This window comes from Zeus faber (assembly GCF_960531495.2).
Source record: "Zeus faber genome assembly, chromosome: 20".
Classification (NCBI taxonomy): Eukaryota; Metazoa; Chordata; class Actinopteri; order Zeiformes; family Zeidae; genus Zeus; species Zeus faber.
Genome location: NC_137207.1, coordinates 19,503,048 through 19,522,101, shown reverse-complemented (window position 1 = coordinate 19,522,101; position 19,054 = coordinate 19,503,048). Strand labels below are relative to the sequence as shown.

The window sequence follows — 19,054 nt, the reverse complement described above, 5'->3', positions numbered from 1 at the left end:
AATTTGTCTTTCACCTCGGCCAATCATTTTCATTTTAGTGCATAACTAATGTGTATATAAAGTATTTTAGCGATACTATACAGTAGTAATGCAAGTCATGATAAACAGCCTGCCCAGAATTAGCTTTAGAACTTCTTACGAGTTAACTTATAATTTAAACTCATAACTTAAAATTACATGCAAATGTAATTGTTTCTATTTTTTTTTTTTTGGACATTTGATTAAGACAGTGTACCTTCATTTAAGAAGTAGTCCCCTCTTTGATTTGCATCTGCTCTGGCAGAATTTAAAATGATTAGGGGTCCAGTCCACAGGGCTGGAACCCTATTGTTTTTGCTTGGATGTTTATTATTATTAATTATTTTGGCATTTTTCTGGCTAAAAGTGTCTGAAACACGGGAACCACAGTACGCACAGACATGGTTGAGGTCTCATTGTAATCAGGACACTTTCGACATCTTGTGGTTCAAGTTTGATCAATATCGATCTAAGTGAAAAACTGGTTGAAGGACGTTGGTGCACCTTGATTAGTTTGAGGAGCGGGGCGCTTTGTGACATCATCATGTTATATGAGGCTCTCTGAGTGTTTGTTCGCTTTCGGAGAGTTGCGCTGTGTAGACCTCATTGCCTCGCGTAGTATTTGCGCTTGTCCACAACGACAGACTGGAGGAGCCGATGCCGCGTTCAGTTTAAACTTGGAAAGTGTAGCCCATGCTGCGTTTCACAGACCCCACAGAACCCCGGAAAGTGTCCATATGAAATGAGGGTGCGCTTGATCAGACTACACAATATTTTTGACTTTCATTTTCATATTCGAGCACTACGCTAGAAATTTGTCGGCCACGACAAAATCAGGCTTAATTTGTGTAGTCTGATCCCAGCATTATGGATACTCGGAAACTGTAATATGAACCTAACACGACTGAACTAGACCCTGTGTATTGCTGCCTGCAGCTATCTTATCATTATTATTATTGTTACTCTTATTATTATCTTACAAGAATATATATTTATTATTATTACAGGTATCACATTTCCATCATGACAATTAGACAATTATACCCCACAAGTTAGGACTAATTGATGGAATTTTTTTTTTCTATTTTAATATATATCAGGGTGCAAATGCCATTGACAACATGCATTTAAATGCATTGTTGACACAGTTGTCTGTCCCTTTTGTTCTATATACAGATATGTTCAATATATGAAAATAATAAAAGTCTGCTACTAAATAAATTTAGTATTCTTCTGAGGATGCTAAATCTTGTTAACTTGCTTTTGATGGAGAATAATTTGTGAATTTATTTGACTATGTTTTCTTCATAGAATATATGAAGGAAACATGGATTATGGATGGACATTATGGATTGAATGATTTTTTTTTCAAATCCATGTATTATATGATATGTATGTACAATATACAAAACTAATTACATTAGCAAGAACAATATAAATATCTGACTATGTTTTTACATAAATGTACAACATATTATATATATATATATATATTATACTTTTGGTGCATAGAATTACACACAATGACTCCAAGCATTTTATATAATCATGTATTTATATTATATTTATATCATTATTCCAAGACATACATGCAAACATGATGTGCGTTACACACTCACAAAATAAACATGTTCACATTCATGTTCACACTCTCACAAATAAAGGTGCACAGACACACGCACGCACGCAGGCACACACACACACACGCGCACACACACACACGCACGCCGCAAGGTAGGATATAATGAAGTGAGAGTTTGTCCTTCAAATAGAATGCACATCTTCCAACTCTCATTCCAGCGTGCCGACCTCCTGTCCTTGTGTGCGTGTGCGTGTGCATGTGTGTGTGTGTGTGTATGTGCGCGCGTGTAGGGTGTGTGTGTCCATAAGGAAGACATGGAATTCACCAGCTGCTGGGAGTGGGGGGGGGGGGGGAGCTGTCCTTTAGATGTCTAAGAATTTTGACGACCCACCCCCCAGTAAGGGGCCGTCTAATGAGCCACTTAAAACTATTTCACCTCTGACCAGCGGACACATACACACATCAACACCAAACGTGCGGGCGCGCGCACACACACACACACACACACACACACACACACACACACACACACACACACACACACACACACACACACACACTCTTTCCCTCACCAGTCCTACAGAGCTCCCTCCTGCTGGAATGCGCTCATATGATTTGCGGATGCTTGGAGCACCGCGGTCGCCGTATGAACACGGCGAGCGCGAGGGTGATGGTCAGCAGCAGCGTCATGACGATCATGAGGGACACGTATCCTCCGTAGGGCAGCGGCAGGGTGTCCGGGGCCTCCGCCGGAATCATGTTGGTCAGGTTTAGCATGTAGCCTAGCGTCCAGCCTGCATCGCTGTCTTTTATCTGGAGAGAAACAGTCAGAAGCACAGGATTTTATATTCTATGGCTTAGGGCCGTACATACTGTTAATTCAAGTTGAATTAAGTGACTGTTATTTACTATAAGTTACTGTCATTTAAGTGAAATGTCCTCGTTTCTATTGAACAGCTCTGGAATACTCGATTCTGATTGGTTAGTTGCGGAAATCAGCGGTCGGTTATTTGTGAGTAACTGCAGCTGATCTCTTAATAATGCTGGCTGCACATTATCCCTTACTTAATGCCTTAAATTCCTGAAGTTGGTGTAATTCTGACTTAAATGGAGTACAGCCTAACGCCCAAACCTGCGTTGATATTTATATCTTGCACCTTTCCTTGCAACAAGATTCCATGCAATCGTCAAAGACACCGAAGTACAAAAACCACCAAGTTGATTGTTTGTTTTTTGTTTACATATCTAATCAGCTTTTGAGGACCTCCAGGATTTCCATTCAGGTTTCACGAAAGGGAGAGCACAGACGTTTGTCCAGAACCCCGAGGCAGGGTCTAAGGGGGGGAGGGTCCACCGACCTTCTTGATGAACTTGATGTCTCCGTAGCTCTCTGCGGTGAAGTTGTATCCCTGGGTGAGCAGGGTGAGGATGTACGTCCCGGAGAAACAGTACTCGGCCAAGTACTTGATCTTCGTCTTGGGGAACCGCTGCACCAGCTGTTGGAGCAGAAACGCCCCGAGTTCAAACAGGGTGGCAAATGTTTAAAGAAAACAAGGTATTTCATTGCATTTGCACCTACGTCGGACCAAGGGGTGGAGCAGTAATGGGCGAGCTGCTCCTGGGCGACGGCCAGCGGAACGGAGGTATTGGTCAGGTTGAGGAAGTTCATCACAAAGTAATACGCGGAGAAGGCCTGCGGGGTGGGAGGGGTGGATGCAAAACATGACCTACGGCTTCCGACATGACAGTCAAGCAGGAGAAATATATAATTCATACCCAAAGAAGCAGCGTGTACTTTATCGTCTAAACGTTTCAATATTTAAAGTGGTAATCCATAAGATTGGCCGCGTTCGTTGGGTTACTCTATGATTCTTTCACTCTCGTCTTTGTCACATTCTTTTCGCCAAAGTTTGTTTTTGTCACTGAGATATCGGGGATCTTTATCTTTTTAATCCAAGGCGCTGTTGTGTTTTGTGAATGTTCCTCCATTTCAGTTTACTGATCACAACTAACTACTGTACGCCGGTTCTGCAAATTCACCGCAGCATGCCTTCTCACTTCCTACTTCCTCACTTCCTGTGTCAGATCTTGGTATGTTTGCCGGGAAAGGCGGCGGACCCCGCCACCAACAATGGAAGCAGCATACCGTATGTAGGACGCACAAACAACCCAAATTCATTCATTCATTGTGAATGGTGTGTCTCATAAAGTGGCCGTTTAAAAAAAAGTCAAATCAAAAATGGGGTTTTGTTTTTCCAAAGAACTGCTTGGCCCAGAATAGTTCAAAAACAACAACAACAAAAAAAACATTCCTTAAGCGTTTTTCCACTGCTGTGTCCATTCATTCTGGCATCAAAGACGGTAGGACAGGGGTCATATTGTGACTGTGTCACAATATGACCCCTGTAGTAGTTATCATACGCCTATGGAATGTAAAAAATAAAAAAAAGACAACTACTGAGGCCATACTTTATACTTTATACTAGTATTGCTCTCTATCTTCAACCACGAACGCCCTTTTTACTGAATTTACAAGCGTTCAATTGCAGCTCACCCCAAAAGACCCGTTCAACTGCGGCTGGAAGACCCCGTTAAAAGAGCACCGGCTGTAGTTGCACTGGGTGTGATCAAAGACGCGTTTAACCGCTTCCTGGCACTGCAGGAAGTCACCCGTCCCCGAGTGGATGAACTGAGTGGCGGAGCCGGCGGGCCTCCGCTCCGACACGCAGGGGCTTGCGTACAGGTCCGAATAGTTCCTGACTTCACTGTAGCCCAGGTGGAAACAGGGGTCCGACACCGAACCTGAACCTGTCTAGGAGAAAGAGAGAGAAATGGAATAGAATGGAGTGAAATAAATAAATATGAAAGTAAGGACAAAACAGCATAATGCATATCAAAATAATAAAAAAAGGTATAAAATATTAATTACAAAATAAACACAAAAAATGCAAAACAATTACAGATGAATAAATACATATTTATTTATATAAATGAAGTAATTTATATGAATGTAGATGAATGAAACAATATACTTGATTAAATGCTTTACACTTTCTCAGATTAATAGATTATTATAAGACATTATATAATATGATTATATACAATTATATCATAAATTAATAAAATATTTGATTATTTGTAATTCAACTGAAAATCTACTTTTTAAATTAGTTTAATATATTTTGTGAACTAGTGTATATAATCTTGTTTCTGATGAGCTGCTGTAGCCCCTCCCCCTGTGAGAAACTCTCAGTGCAGGTTGTGAAGCCCCATGTCACCTGGGTGCGGCCCGCCAGCGCTAGCCGGAGCACTTGGTCTTTGCCATAGCACAGGAAGCTGTGGGTGTAGAGTGTGTAGTCATTGCCGTAGAGACGGAAAGTCACAGAGTTGTCGGGCGACTCAGAGCCGTCGTAGCCGTTGGAGATGAAGCTGATCTGCGTGGAGGCCCCGCCCAAATCAAGGGCGCCCATGGTTTCCTGGCCCTGAGCCACCACGCACAAAGAGGGCGCTGACATTAATGCAGGAGTCCACAGAAACTCACACACACACACACACTCACACACACACACACATACACATACAGAAAAACACATACACTCGAGAACACACATTGTTTCACATGCAATGGAGTAGACATGCAAGCTAGTAAGCAAGCATACAGCATTCTGTAGATACTGTATACACACACACACACACACACACACTCACACACAAATACAGAAAAATACACACACCCAAGAACACACATTGTCTCACATGCAATGAAGTAGACATGCAAGCTAGTAAGCAAGCATACAGCACTCAGTAGATACTGTACAGACACACACACACACACACACACACACACACACACACACACACACACACACACACACACACACACACACACACACACACACACACACACACACCTGATTGAGGCGGTCGTCCAGGTAGTTGACGGTGACCCAGCCGAAGGCGCCCTCCTCCTGTCCGCTGAGGATCCTGGCTCCCTTGAAGGAGAAGGGGAACTTCTGCAGGGCCGCCTCCACCGCCCGGAACACCTCGTCCGACGCCGAAACGTTCTCCTTGCTGCAAACACATCCACACCCGGCCACCACCCGCACCCACCCCAACACAAACCTCCATCAGCGTGATTTACTCCTGTCGACAGACAAATCAATACAAGGGGGGGGGGGGGTTACGTCCGGATTGTATTTTCCATTAGTGCAAGTCTATATAGAGTATTCAATGGGGTATAACTGAAAAGGGGGGTTAACAAACGAAAAATAAAAAATGATAAAATCTGGGTTTTTTTTGTTATCTTATTGTTGTACTTACGACGTAGCTACTTGACATATCCCAAAATGTATTCGGTTTTTGCCTATAGTATAGCCTTCATGTCTGTTCGCACTCTGCGAGCTCAATCACTAGATTTAGCGCGGCATTGTACTGTAGCTACATTTCTGTCAGGGACTCAGTCTGTCTCTCACCTGGCCACCAGAGGGAGCTCCCGAATCACCAGCATCCTATAGCATTGATTGAGCTGATCAGGACAGATTGTACTCAGCTGCATCTATAGAAGCTATGGCCGGGCCGTTGGCATTAACACTCTACTGTATGTGGGCCACAACTGTGGGGGGGAATATCAAAAATATCATCAGCGAAAGAGATCGGCTGCGCGTCCGGATCATTGATGGGTACATACACGGAGAGTGAGACAGAGGGAGACAGTGGCGCAAATCACGCCCCGATGGCTCCCTCTCCGTGTGTCATGGAGACATGGATGAGCCCCTTTCACACACAGTCCCCGGTAAATTTCTGGGACATTTCAGCGACATTCAGGAAGATTTTCGTCTCGCGCCTTTTCACACATGCCATGGTCATGGCGGGATGGATGGGGTAAGGGGCAGTCCGGCACCTGGTGCTGGACCCAGGTCCGCACCCCTCTCGACGGAGAGCGACTGGCGGAGCGGCAGCGCACCTAGCGACGCACGGACAAAACTCATTCACTTGTGCGTGAATGTATGTATGTATGTGGATGTAGCATGCAAATAAAAATAAATATGGCTATGAAATATATTCTGAGATAAATAAACAAGGCAATAAATATGTAAATATATGAGTAAATATACGCCAGGCTTAATAACCCTTACCCGGTGTTATTTAATCAATGTGATAATTTTCAACCTGTCTTACACTCTCTGCCTCCGGAGAAGGAATGTTCTCCACCCGTTCTCCATCTCCCTGTCCGCTCACTGGTGCAGCCTGCGGGCAAGCAAAAGCGCTTGTGCCCGATGTCCCTGCACCGCACCCCTTACTGTGGCATTTTTAAGTAGAAAAATAATAAACTTAAACTAAAAAGACCTGCCTCAGGAGAGACTGGACGTGTTTCCATTCCTCCTCTTTGCAGCCGTGTGCCACGGTTCACATCGGACTCGCCAGTACTATCTCCGGTACTACTAAGTCAATTATATCATGCTTGTACTTACAGTATGTGTTCATGTGAATCTGAGTACTTCTATCCTCTATCCCATACAGTATGTGCGTGCGTGCACTTCCATACTTAATCAGCCGCATGCCGGCGGTGGCCCCCAGGATGAGCGGCGTCTCGCGTTGCTGGCTGCTGGGGACGACCCTCTGGGCCTTCTGCATGCACGCCTTCAGGGACTCCCCGGCTCTCCTTGGGTCGGACGCGTAGCTGGATATACCCGGGCCTGCAGGTCCACCATAAAAACGTTAAAATATATGCTAGCATCGGGGTGAGCATAATAAGAGGCTCGAGGTGGCTCTTGAGGTCAGCCCCAAGACCGAACCCCCAACCCTGCTCCAGCAGGGAGATACGGGACAAGACTGGCATGGTTCCTGTTATCATTGGTGGCATTGTTCATTCAACTGCAATTGAAAAAATATGGTAGCTGTAATCCATTTGAGCTAAAAACAGTCCCAACATATTTACTGGGTGGAAATACAGCAAATGTTTCACGTCTAAAAGAGTGAAAAGTGCAGTGCAAGGCCAGTCCGCCAGCGTTACAGTCATATTCGAAGGGTAACATTTTTTATTTGTCAGTTGGTTAAAAAAAAAAAATAAACCTTGGACTTTAGGAAAAGTCTCGTTGCTTTGACAAAAGAACTGAGTATAAAGGGACGAGTTAAAAAACGTATAGAATGAAGAGTAAAGAAGGTATAAATTGATCATTTCCATTAGTTTTTGAAAAGCGCGTCCCCTGTAGTTCATTCAATCCTTTACTGCTTCTCATATGGTCATTAGATAGACTCATTTCGATAAAACTACCGATTGCTCGCGATTGCTTTTTGAGTAGTAAAGCCTGTTTCTCGCCTTATTGTACTTCCTGCCAAATTATTTATCTTTAAATATTATTTTGTTTCCCACTATACATACTAATCGATGTGGAAAGTAAATTTTTACAATAAATAATAATAAATAATTGCAGATACGACCTAATTTGAGGAACGTTGTCTGTGGGAGCCTAATTTATAGTCAAAATGTGTGAATGTGTTTTTCTTTTAATGTATACATATTGCATATTGCATATTTACAAGTGTTTATTGTTTGTGTGTGTGTGTATGTGTGTGTGTGAGTGTGTGTGTGTGTTTACCCACCTGGGTAATGATCAATCAACGGCATATGTAGTTGCTTCCGCACTCGGGTGAAAGTGTCTCTAACTAGGGTGTGTGTGTGTGTGTGTGTGTGTGTGTGTGTGTCTGTGTGTGTGTGTGTCTGTGTGTCTCTGTGTGTGTCTGTGTGTGTGTGTGTGTGTGTGTGCATGGTGCAGGGTAGATACCGTTCACTTTGCAGGTGTCAACTTGCATGACTCTGCCGGTGTTGTTTTCCTTCTCTGCAGGCCAATGGTAGATGTACACAGCTGTGTGGGAGGAGCCTGCATCCAGAACGATGCCAAACTGGGAGAGAGAGATAACTTTAAAATAAAAATAATTTTGTTGAACTTATTTTGCACGTTTACAACAAAATGAAACGGAAATATTTTCATCACTTGAAAAAAAATAAAAAATAGTAATAAATAATATGACACAATAATATATACAATCCATCAATAAATAATATCAATAATATAACACAATAATGTAAATAAAACAATAATTCATCAATAATAATCAAAAATGCAGCAGTAAACTATCATTTTGCATAGGTCATAGCACTTGTCTGAACCCCCCCGCTGAGTCTCTGTTTTTTACTTTTTGGACTGAAAGACAAATAACATACCTTTCTAACATTTCTAACATTCCCCTGGCAGTGGGCAGTAACAACAATGTCTGCAGGTCATATTGAACATATTTGGTTCATGAACTTGGACTTTGCACTTTATCTTTACACGTCAACAATATAGACTCGTTTCACTGGATGCACGCCCTGGGTTAGGGTTAATGTGGGGTATTGCGAAACACACGTTTAATGAATTAACTAATAAACAAACAAACAAAAAAGCAAAGAAATAAACAAACAAACTGCATTTTCTTTTTCCCAAACTGTACCTTGTACTTTTGGTGGACGGTTTTGTTTTGTAACACGAACACGGTCACCAGGGTAACGATGGCGATGACGCTAATCACAGCACCAACGACGGTCAGAGGCCTGTGCCATGGATTTCTGCCTTTCATCTCTGGAGAGGGAGGGAGGGAGAGGGAGGGAGGGAGAGGGAGGCCAGTCACACCGGAAGGTGTGGGGGAGAGAGAGAGAGAGAGGGAGGAGGTGAAGAGATGTAGTTGTCGTGGGGTTGAGTATCCAGATGGAGGTGAGGCTATGTCGTTTGCGGGTGCATTTAATGTGTGTTTGTGTGCGTGCATGCATTATTGCCTGGGGTAAGCAAAGTCTTATCTTATTTCTCAACATTTTAAACATATTTAATATTTCCTTCAAGCGCTGCCAAATATTGCCTTTGTTGTTATTAGCCCAAAAGAATCAACCGCCTCTTCAGATGAAACCTTAACGCCAGCACCGCAACGGGATTGTCTTGATCAGTGTTTGGCTTTGGCATTCATGCACGATGGGGATTAATGGTGACATCAGGACGTGGAATCCTGACCTCACTTCCTGCGCACCTCGCTGGTGTGCCCGCTCGGTGCCTTTGTGCGGCTTTCCACTCTCCGTTTTCAATACCGGTTGATTTTCCAGTGTTTACTCCATAGGAGGGCGTTGCAACGAGCGCTAATGTTAAAACAATGGCTAAATTACCACTGCCACGCACGTGCACGCACACACACACACGCACACACACAGAACAGGTCAACACGGCACACACTCCACTTGAGCCAGTTCCACTGAAGCTGACTAATCCCTGTCCCTCCCCCCTGAGTCTGGAGGAAAGAAAGAAAGAAAGAAAGAAAGAAAGAAAGAAAGAAAGAAAAGGGAAAGAAAGAAAGAATGAAAACGATAAACAGATGCAGATGAGGATGACTTACCTCTGTTTTCTGCCTCAATAAACCTACCGCAATGAGGAGAAAGAGAGAGGGGGGGGGGCACAATGTGCAACGGTGAGTACTTAAGAGCAAGAGAGAGAGAGAGGGAGAGCGGGAGAGAGAGGGAGAGAGAGAGGGAGAGAGAGGGAGGGAGAGGGAGGGAGAGGGAGAGGGAGGGAGAGGGAGAGAAAGAGAAGCAGGGGGTGGGAGACTGAAAAACAAAGAATGAAAGAGGAGGGATGAGAAAATGGAAAAAAGACTGTGTGTTCGGCAGGGGTAACAGAGTGATGAGATAAAGAGAGAGAAAGGAATGGGACAGGACATGCACACACACACACAGGCAGGGTGTGTGTGTGTGTGTGTGTGTGTGTGTGTGTGTGTGTGTGTGAGGTTGAAGTGGAGGCACTCTTTCGAGTATTTCCTCCCCAAACTGGACAATGCAGCTGATTGCTATGGAGACACAGCTTGTGTGTGTGCGTGTGTGCGTGCGTGCAAGTTCACAGGGAGCCCTTAAAAGGGCCCACTCTGGAAACGAATGAGAGGCAATCTTACTGTTATTTCCAGTTCTGCTCCTCCCTCTCTCTCGCTCTCTCTCCATCTCGCTCTCTCTCTCTCTCTCTCTCTCCAGCAGGGAGAGGAAGTGGATAGATGCCAGCGGAATACACAGAGCTAAGAAAAGGGAGTCCCCCCCTTTTCTCAGCTCTGTGTATTCCACTGGCATCCTGTGATGTCATCTCTGTGACGGATCGGAATCCCCAGTGTTTCCCCTGGGATGAATGTGTGTGTGTGTGTGTGTGTGTCATAAGTGCGTTCAAGAACATCTTGCTTTGCTAGATAGCTTGTAAATGTGTGTGTTCATGTGTTTCTGTGTGGCTGTGTGTGTGTGTGTGTGTGTGTGTGTGTGTGTGTGTGTGTGTGTGTGTGTGTGTGTGTGTGTGTGTGTGTGTGTGTGTGTGTGTGTGTGTATGGCCACAGACATGATCTGCCCGTAAATGAGGTTGACCATTCACACAGTTTTGTCCTGCTTTGCCCACACACATACAAATGTACGGATACATGGCGACACTTTACTCACGCACATACACACACACACACACACACACACACATAGACACGCACACACGCACACGCACGCGCCCACGCACACACACATTCTTGCACTGGCAAGAGTGAGGACTGAGTAAATACTCCTGGTATATGTGGACCCATTTTTCCTGGTGCACTTATAAAGCAAAAATGAGTCAATTTGGAGACCAGCCCTCACAGGTATAACAAAGTAAAACACACACACACACACACACACACACACACACACACACACACACACACACACACACACGCGCACACACACACCCAGTGCAATCAGCGTCTAAGTATCCTGTAATTGTTTTAACAGTTTCCTTATTGATAAACTTCCTTGCTCACCCTCCACCTCCCCCCTTCCAGGGAAACCGCTCTTCCCAAAGTATGACCCCCCCACTTCTCATCCTTCCATTGTGTTGCGTCTCTCCATTTCATATAAAATGTGACTCTTCGAGGGGTGGAAGTTGAACCTCGGAAGCTCGGAACTTCTTTACCCTCTTTGAGCAACAGGTTGTTGTTTTCTTTTTTTTTTTTCTTTTACCACAGTAGGACTACATTTCACATTTAAGCCCATGGATACATCAGCCTCCAGTTGGAACCATCAACCATTCCATTCCTAGCCCCATGTGCTGGACAGGAGTTGTTTGTAGAAAACAACTGGCTGAGATGCGAATACGTAATCCCATTAATAAACTCCAGGTCAGGCCGAACACTCTTGATCTACGCAAGATCTCTCAGATGGCTGTTTTATGAGGCAATGTTGGAAATTAACTTCAGCAAAGCTTAACCCGCGGGAGGCGATAGAAAAACAAAATAAGAAAGAAAAAGAAAAGGATTTATGCACGCTCCTCTGGCTCACTTGAAGTCAAATGTATCATCACCACGTCTCCCCCTGAGCTCGCTCTGTTTCAGAGTCCACTCTTCAGTATTTGCTCTGGTATCTGCAACAGCTACCGGTGAGGTCACTGGCAACCAAACATAAACAGCCCGGCAGACAGATAGCAACACACACACACACACACTCACACACACACACACACACACAAACAATCACACACACACACACACACAATCACACACACACACACACACACACACACACACACACACACACTCACTCACTCATTCTCGCCACATGTTCCTATTTCCGCTTCGCGTCTGCGAATGCTAATGAAACCTTGAGGCGAGGCAGGTTCGTCTAGACGCTGTCGGGAAGAAACAGAGCCGTGAAGCGGAAAGATGAAAGAAGAAAAAAAAAAAAAAGGGGGGACGAAACGAGATGGAGACAGAGAAAGCCACACGAGGACCCCAGCGCACACGCCCCCTCGAAAGGCCGTCATCAAACCGTTACTAAAAGTTTCCATGCATGAAAAAGAGCACAACAAAACGATTGACTCCTAATCGCACGCGCTGCCGGCTTTGGCCTGAACCCTGAGAAGGACAGAGTTAGAGAGAAGAAAAGGCTGTGACAGCGAACATGCGGTGATGAGGTGCAACATGGAGGGAATGGAGTGGGAGTTCCTCACTGGTAGCGCTTCACATTGTGCAGGGCACAACATGCCCCTCCTGCAAGTTGGGCAACAACAGCAGCCATCTGGGGTAAACTGTCTTGCTCAAGGACACTTCAGCAGTCTAGCAGGAGGAGCCGGGGATCGAAACCGGCGACCTTCGCATTGCATATTCCAATGCGATGCATGGGTCCGCCCCCCACCCGCACATGATCGTCCGCCGCTTCGCACAAACACTGCATTGTAGCAGACGGACAGGCTGCCCCCGAGCCCTCGCCACGGCCTTGGCCATGACTTTCCCCTGACTGATTATTTCCCTTCCATTAGTCAGCGAAAGCTTTTGTTTGTTAGACGCGCAGAAAAAAAAAGATACGACCTCGCTCAATCACGGCTCCAGAAATACTGGCTGTCAGGCCGCTGTGAAACCACATTGTCCGGTTGCTTCCTGTGAAGGGGGGAACCTCTGGCCAAAGAGCGCGACGGGGCCCGGAGAGGAAGCGTCTGTGAGGCTCCCCGGTGCGCTGGCTCACCACGGGGGAAGTGGCCTTTTCTGTTGTGTGATGTCAGTGGAGCCCACCTGAGTCAGCCGGTGACGAGCGCAACGCTGATCAAGCGTCTGTTCCCGGAGGCTCCGTTAGATACACTCAAACGCCGCACTCAGGATCAAGGATCACTTGGTGCTGATCGGAAAGCGGTCAAGCCCAAGCCCCGGAATGAAGTCGAGTGCTTCACATATTGCGCGGATAGCGTCAGTGGCTAAAGAAGTTGATTAAAACTTGTCGAACCTCAACGCCACCCGTGCGTACCCTGGCAAGCAGCGGGGCTTCCAAACGTCACCTGGCTCAAGCCTCGGCGGTGCAGAGAGGTTGTCGACAGGATCAACCTGGAGTGTATTTACCCCACCAGCACAGTGTGTCATAATAACATATGGCCACAGTACATTACCCAACCGTCCCATCAGTAAACAAGTCATCAAAACAATAAGCTGTGCTCTGCGTTTTCTTGTTTTGTCACAAGCAGCTCGTCAATAACAGTGACACCTCCATGATTAACCAATGATCTTCAGCAGAGCGGACACTCAAAAGACTTTACAATGTTCAATAAGCAGAGCATGGAGGCGTTTTATCACCCCGCTCCACCACATCTCACATGATACTGACTGCTGACTGTGCCCTGCTGGGTGTGACGCCGTCGAGATACCGAGAGCTCAGCTAAACACACACACACTCTCACTCACACTCACTCACACTCACACTCTAACACACACACACACACACACACACACACACACACCCACACACACACACACACACACACACAGCTGCACCTGCCTTTTCCTTTTCCCATCTGTGCACACTCCCAGCCACACGCTGCTGGAAAAACTCACACACACACACACACACACACACACACCTGGCCCAGGGCACTGCGGACATCTTATACACACATGGCAATGGATGGACATATACACACACACACATACATTCATGCACGCACACAACATTGGGCAATGTATACTTCTGTATACATTGCCCAATATTGGTTTCCCGCAAACCATTGTGTGTGTGTGTGTGTGTGTGTGTGTATGTGTGTGTGTGTGTGTGTGTGTGTGTGTGTGTGTGTGTGTGTCTGCGCCAGTCATAGCAGTACACCTACCTCTTTGTTCAGACATGGGTTCCGCTCTCTCAGCTCTTATACAATGCTCTTTCTATTCTCACCCTCCTCTAGTTATCTTTCTCTCTCTCTCTCTCTCTTTATCACTCTCTCTCTCTGTCCCTCTCTCTTCCTCCCCCCTGTCTCGCTCTCGCTCTCTCTCTCTCCTCTCTCTCTCTCCTCTCTCTCTCTCTCTCTCTCTCTTTATCACTCTCTCTCTCTGTCCCTCTCTCTTCCTCCCCCTGTCTCGCTCTCGCTCTCTCTCTCTCCTCTCTCTCTCTCCTCTCTCCTCTCTCTCTCTCTCTCTCTCTCTCTCTCTGGTCACACAGCACTCTACTCCAATGTTTTCACTACCTCCTTTCACAAACGCTCAGCCTGCTTTATTAGGAGAAGCAAGGCTTCCCTCCTCCCACTTTCCCCCCACCCCGACACCACCACTACCACCACCCCACCTCTGCTTCTCCCAGCAGAGGCGCCTCTAGCTCCCCTCACCGTTCACCCCTCTCCCATTCTCTCTCTCTCTCTTTACACCTCTCTCATTTTCCCTTTGCCTCCTGCACCTACTTCCTCATCCTCCCTGGTCTCTCTGACCAATTCCATCTCCATTTCTCTTTCGCGCTTTGGTTTCGCGCTCCTTTACTCCTTTTGCTCTCTCTGTCGGTCTCTCTCTCTCATATATAAAAGTGGGTCAAACATGAAAGCATCTTCAGATCTGGATAAGAGCCTCCTTTCGAGCTGAGGGGAAGCAGATGCAGGAGTTGCGCTGCTATCGCTTTTCCTGCCTTAAAGCTGCACGACCAGGCCCTTGACCGCTTCCACATGATAACCCTAACCCTTATTTCGATGAGACGCATCTTTCACTGTGACATAAGAAAACATTTGTTGTAAATATGGCCACGGGCTGTCGCCATCAGCCGTAGCAGGTGCAGGTGCAGGTGAGGCTGCAGGTGGGGCAGCATCATCGCTGGAGGGCATCGCTGTGGGCGTGGCTTTCAACACGCTGCTCTAGTTGTGGACTTTCTTGGATCTGCCGGTGCTAGTTCAGTGGCAACGCCGCAAAGACTCAACTTAACACGGGCGGGGTTGCCAGGTCTCCACGACAAACCCACTTCAACACTTCAAAAGTAGCCCAATTCAACGGGAAAACCGCGGACCTGGCAACTCTGAACATTGGCGCTAGAGTGTTTGTTTACCCTCAGCTTGCTGCTGGAGATGACCCTTGATTCGCTAACCTGAACTTTGCAGTAATGGGCTTTCACTTACATTATTGGCTCCCAGATTTCCTCCGATTTTATTTTGTAGCGAGTAACGAAGCTGTTCAGGGGAAATGTATCGGAGTAAAAGTAAACTTTTTTTGGGCTAAATGTAGCCAAGTAAATGTAAAAGTCGACAGAAATATAATAACTCAAGTAAAGTACAGATACTCCCAATAAATACTTAAGTACAGTAACAAAGTATTTGTTCCCGACCTGGAGCACATGATTGGCAGCTTAATGGCTGAAGGTTAAAAAGGCTAATTTATCAAGTGTTAGGCCTACACTCACTGTAATAAATACTGTAGATATGTCATCAATAAAATCTAGCAGTATTGCGAACACTGAATGAGGAACCTTGAGAAAAAAACTGAAACGGCATTCTGTGTCTCTATGTGTGTGGGCTACTCCACTAGTGCTGCTGGTGGTTATTGTCTTGTTGACTCTCAACGTTGCAAAAAAGCCGTAGAGTCGACGCCGACGCGACGACCCATTAATGGCCGGTGACCAAAGATGGTCTCAGATGGAAGGGTTGCTTTGGTTCCGACCAGCTTGACGGAGCACTAATGCTAATGCTCTCCATTGTCAGAAGACCGTCCTCGCTGAAGGCCACACCCAGCTGAAAGTAAGCACTTGCTGCAACGGATGCAATGAACCATGAAGCTACCATGAGGAACAGGGTACATACTGCAAGGGGGCATCAGTTCATCCTCTGGCATGTTTCACAATTCCTCTGGTTCCCCCTTTTCGTTATCAGATCCTGTAGTTCCCTCAGACACCAAACACTTAGCTGGTGTTTATAGAAATGACTGCACTGGGGGGAGGGTTTCCTTCAGCCAATGTGCTGCAACGTCAAACAAGTAAATTCATAGTCACATTCGATCGTAACAAGGGCTTTTAACTCTGATTAACGGTGGTACCATGGAAGGCCTTTAGCTACGGAGAAATACTTTCCTAATGAAATTCAGCCACAACATCGAAAGTGTTATGCCTGATTGATTTTTTTACGATGGAACGTCAGAACATTTAATGTTCCCCCAAATGGGGAATGATCTCCAGTGGTTGAGTCGTTCAGTCCCATGTGGTAGTGCCAATACACGCAACCGCGAGTGTCCTCATCGAGATGCATTTGTTTATTTTATTATAATACTCTTAAGAATGCAGATTTCTCCTGAAAGCTTCTCTCAGATAGTTTTTCATTTTTGGTTGAGTGCTTGCCCTGCAGCGCTGGGTCCTCACAATACGCAGTAGGAGCGAGGTTCTACGGTGCCGGTTTTTAACCTCCCCCCAGAAGCCCGCCTCTGTTTTCAGTCTTTCAGGTCCAAAGCATCCAATCATTGAATTGTCTCGCTTGGACATGGCCATCCGGCGGAAAAGAAAGCGTGACTGAGTGATACTTGTAATGTATTATTTTGCCCTATAGCGTCACATTGACACCGCACTAAAAGCCATCTGATTGTATTACGGCAAGGCTTAAAACCTCTGCTGAGAACCCGGTTGATGCAATAACACTCTTAAGACTGTATTTAATGTGAAATTGGGAGTGGGAGACGGAGGAGTGCGGGGGGTACATTTAACATCAAGCGATAAACAAGTCTATTCCATTATCAACAAATCATTACTGTTCCATTATCAATTTCATTATTCAGTTTCCACCCTGTACCTATATCTGTCTCACCAGGCTCTCCCAATAACTCCATTCAATGTTTTATTCTTCTTCATGATTTATAGTTTTGTAAGGTTTTCCACTTTCTAACACAATACAGACATACAAAGGTCAATCAAAAAAAAGTTTGGAAATAAGAAAATACACTCTAGACAAGAGTCAAAATAATAATAACGATTTGATAACATGACAACAGCAGAGGAAAAATTAATAGATACATTGTTTAAAGTGAAATTAAATTTAATTAAAATAAAATAAAAATATATATAGTTGTGGTGTGGGGGTGGTGTGGTTTAAGCAGCCACACCTGTCTTGGGTCTAGGTGACTGGGCCTAGGATCAGGGGTGGCTGTTCGCCTGTTGTTTGTTAGAATCAACAGGCAACAGGTGAAACTCCCATCCCCACACACAGGAGAGGAGCCCTTGTCATGACATGCCCGCACCTTGGACCCGTTGCAGTTCGCGTACCGGCAGAACAGATCCACGGATGACGCGGTCTCCCAGGTACTGCACACCACGCTCACGCACCTGGATGGCCAGAAGGGGGCCTATGTGAGAATGCTGTTCATTGATTATAGTTCAGCTTTCAACACCATAGTCCCCACCAGACTGGCTGTCAAGTTGTTGGAGCTAGGATTGAATGCTCCGCTGTGCACCTGGATCCTGGACTTCCTCACAGGCCGCCCCCAGGTGGTCAAGGTGGGGAAGTACATGTCAAGCTCCCTCACCCTGAATACAGGATCCCCCCAGGGCTGCGTCCTCAGCCCCCTACTGTACTCCCTGTACACACATGACTGTGTGGCCAGGTCCAGCTCCAACACCATCATCAAGTTTGCTGACGACACCGTGGTCGTGGGCCTGATCACCGACTGCGATGAGAAGGCCTCCCGCGAGGAGGTGGCTGACCTGTCACTCTGGTGCCAGGACAACAGCCTCCACCTGAACGTCAGCAAAACCAAGGAGCTGATTGTGGACTTTAGGCGTGGATCACAATCGAGGACGCACGCGCCCTTGTGGATTAATGGGACTTCTGTCGATAGGGTGAGCAGCTTCAGATATCTGGGAGTCCACATCACAGAGGACTTAACATGGACTGTTCATACAGACACTCTGGTGAGAAAGGCGAGGCAGCGTCTCTACCACCTCAGGCAGCTGAGGAAATTCCGGGTCTCGGTGAGGATCCTCAAGTCCTTCTACTCTGGAGCAGTGGAGAGCATCCTGACAGGCAACATCACTGCCTGGTTTGGGAACTGTACTGCCCAGGACAGGCGGGCCCTGCAGAGGGTGGTGCGTTCAGCTGAACGTACCACTGGAACTACCCTCCCCCCCTTGCAGGAGTTATACACCAGGAGGTGTAGTAGCAGAGCCCGTAGGATCATGAAGGATCCTCATCACCCCAACAACGGACTGTTTCAGCTGCTGCGGTCAGGCAAGCGCCTCCGCAGTCACACAGCGAGAACAGAGAGACTGAGACGGAGTTTCTTCCCTCAAGCCATCAGAACTGTCAACGCTGACCTCACCAGGGGTCCTAACTGAGCCATGCACTAGGCTCCACTACCTTCTGTACTGTATGTAGCATACTGTACCGCATACTGTATCACTGTTCAGGGTTGTTCGTGATGCCGTATTGCTGCGCCGTACTGTTGTATACTGTGCTGTATTATCCCAAACACTACCTCACACTATTCACATTCACATGCCACTTTAATTCACATGCCACTTTAAATGCACATATCTGTATATACATAGCCATATTCCTTCAACCTATTCCATTTTATTTCAATTTATTTTTTATTGTATTTTATTCTATATATTTTTTATCTTATTCTATAAGTATTCCACTTACTGTATTACGTTTTAGGAGTCAGTTAGTC

At 46.0% G+C, this 19,054-nt stretch overlaps 1 protein-coding gene across 2 annotated transcripts; it reads right to left on the bottom strand.

The window, feature by feature from the left end:
• Positions 1-1,621: 1,621 nt before the first annotated feature.
• On the bottom strand, positions 1,622-14,461 carry entpd1 (ectonucleoside triphosphate diphosphohydrolase 1). Of its 2 annotated transcripts, XM_080021873.1 has the most exons (11): positions 14,266-14,461; positions 10,022-10,044; positions 9,095-9,222; positions 8,386-8,503; positions 7,146-7,296; positions 5,512-5,671; positions 4,879-5,082; positions 4,155-4,412; positions 3,180-3,293; positions 2,959-3,096; positions 1,622-2,413 (listed from the first exon to the last, which is right to left on the bottom strand). In XM_080021873.1, exons 3-11 carry the CDS (start codon positions 9,218-9,220, stop codon positions 2,207-2,209), a joined length of 1,476 nt encoding a protein of 491 aa, XP_079877999.1. In that variant the 5' UTR covers positions 9,221-9,222; positions 10,022-10,044; positions 14,266-14,461; the 3' UTR covers positions 1,622-2,206. The 2 variants fall into 2 exon arrangements, with proteins under 2 accessions (XP_079877999.1, XP_079877998.1); XM_080021872.1 differs by lacking the exon at positions 10,022-10,044.
• Positions 14,462-19,054: the final 4,593 nt, after the last annotated feature.